Source organism: Buceros rhinoceros, unplaced genomic scaffold (genome assembly GCF_000710305.1).
Source record: "Buceros rhinoceros silvestris isolate BGI_N320 unplaced genomic scaffold, ASM71030v1 scaffold42587, whole genome shotgun sequence".
NCBI lineage: Eukaryota > Metazoa > Chordata > Aves > Bucerotiformes > Bucerotidae > Buceros > Buceros rhinoceros.
The window spans coordinates 565-789 of NW_010423495.1; the positions used below are offsets into that span (position 1 = coordinate 565).

At 48.4% G+C, this 225-nt stretch overlaps 1 protein-coding gene across 1 annotated transcript in view; it reads left to right on the plus strand.

Moving 5' to 3' along the window:
* Nucleotides 1-189, plus strand: part of LOC104497210 (thyroid transcription factor 1-like) — a gene marked incomplete at its 5' end in the record, with an annotated part of 749 nt that extends 560 nt beyond the window's left edge. The window contains one exon of the mRNA XM_010140431.1: nt 6-189. Within this exon, the coding sequence (XP_010138733.1) occupies nt 6-189 (184 nt within the window). The remainder of the gene's footprint in view (nt 1-5) is intronic.
* Between the last annotated feature and the right edge of the window lie 36 nt (nt 190-225).

Below are 225 nucleotides of genomic sequence, written 5' to 3' on the forward strand. Positions count from 1 at the left end.
AACAGCCTCGGACAGCATCAGAGCCACCAGACAAACAGTGCGGGGCAGTCTCCAGACATGGGACAGCACTCGGCCAGCCCTTCTTCTCTGCAGAGCCAAGTCTCCAGTTTGTCTCACCTAAACTCTTCTACTTCTGACTATGGCACTGCCATGTCTTGCTCCACCTTGTTATACGGTAGGACCTGGTGAAAGGATTAAACAAAGAAAAAAAAAAAAGAAAGAAAG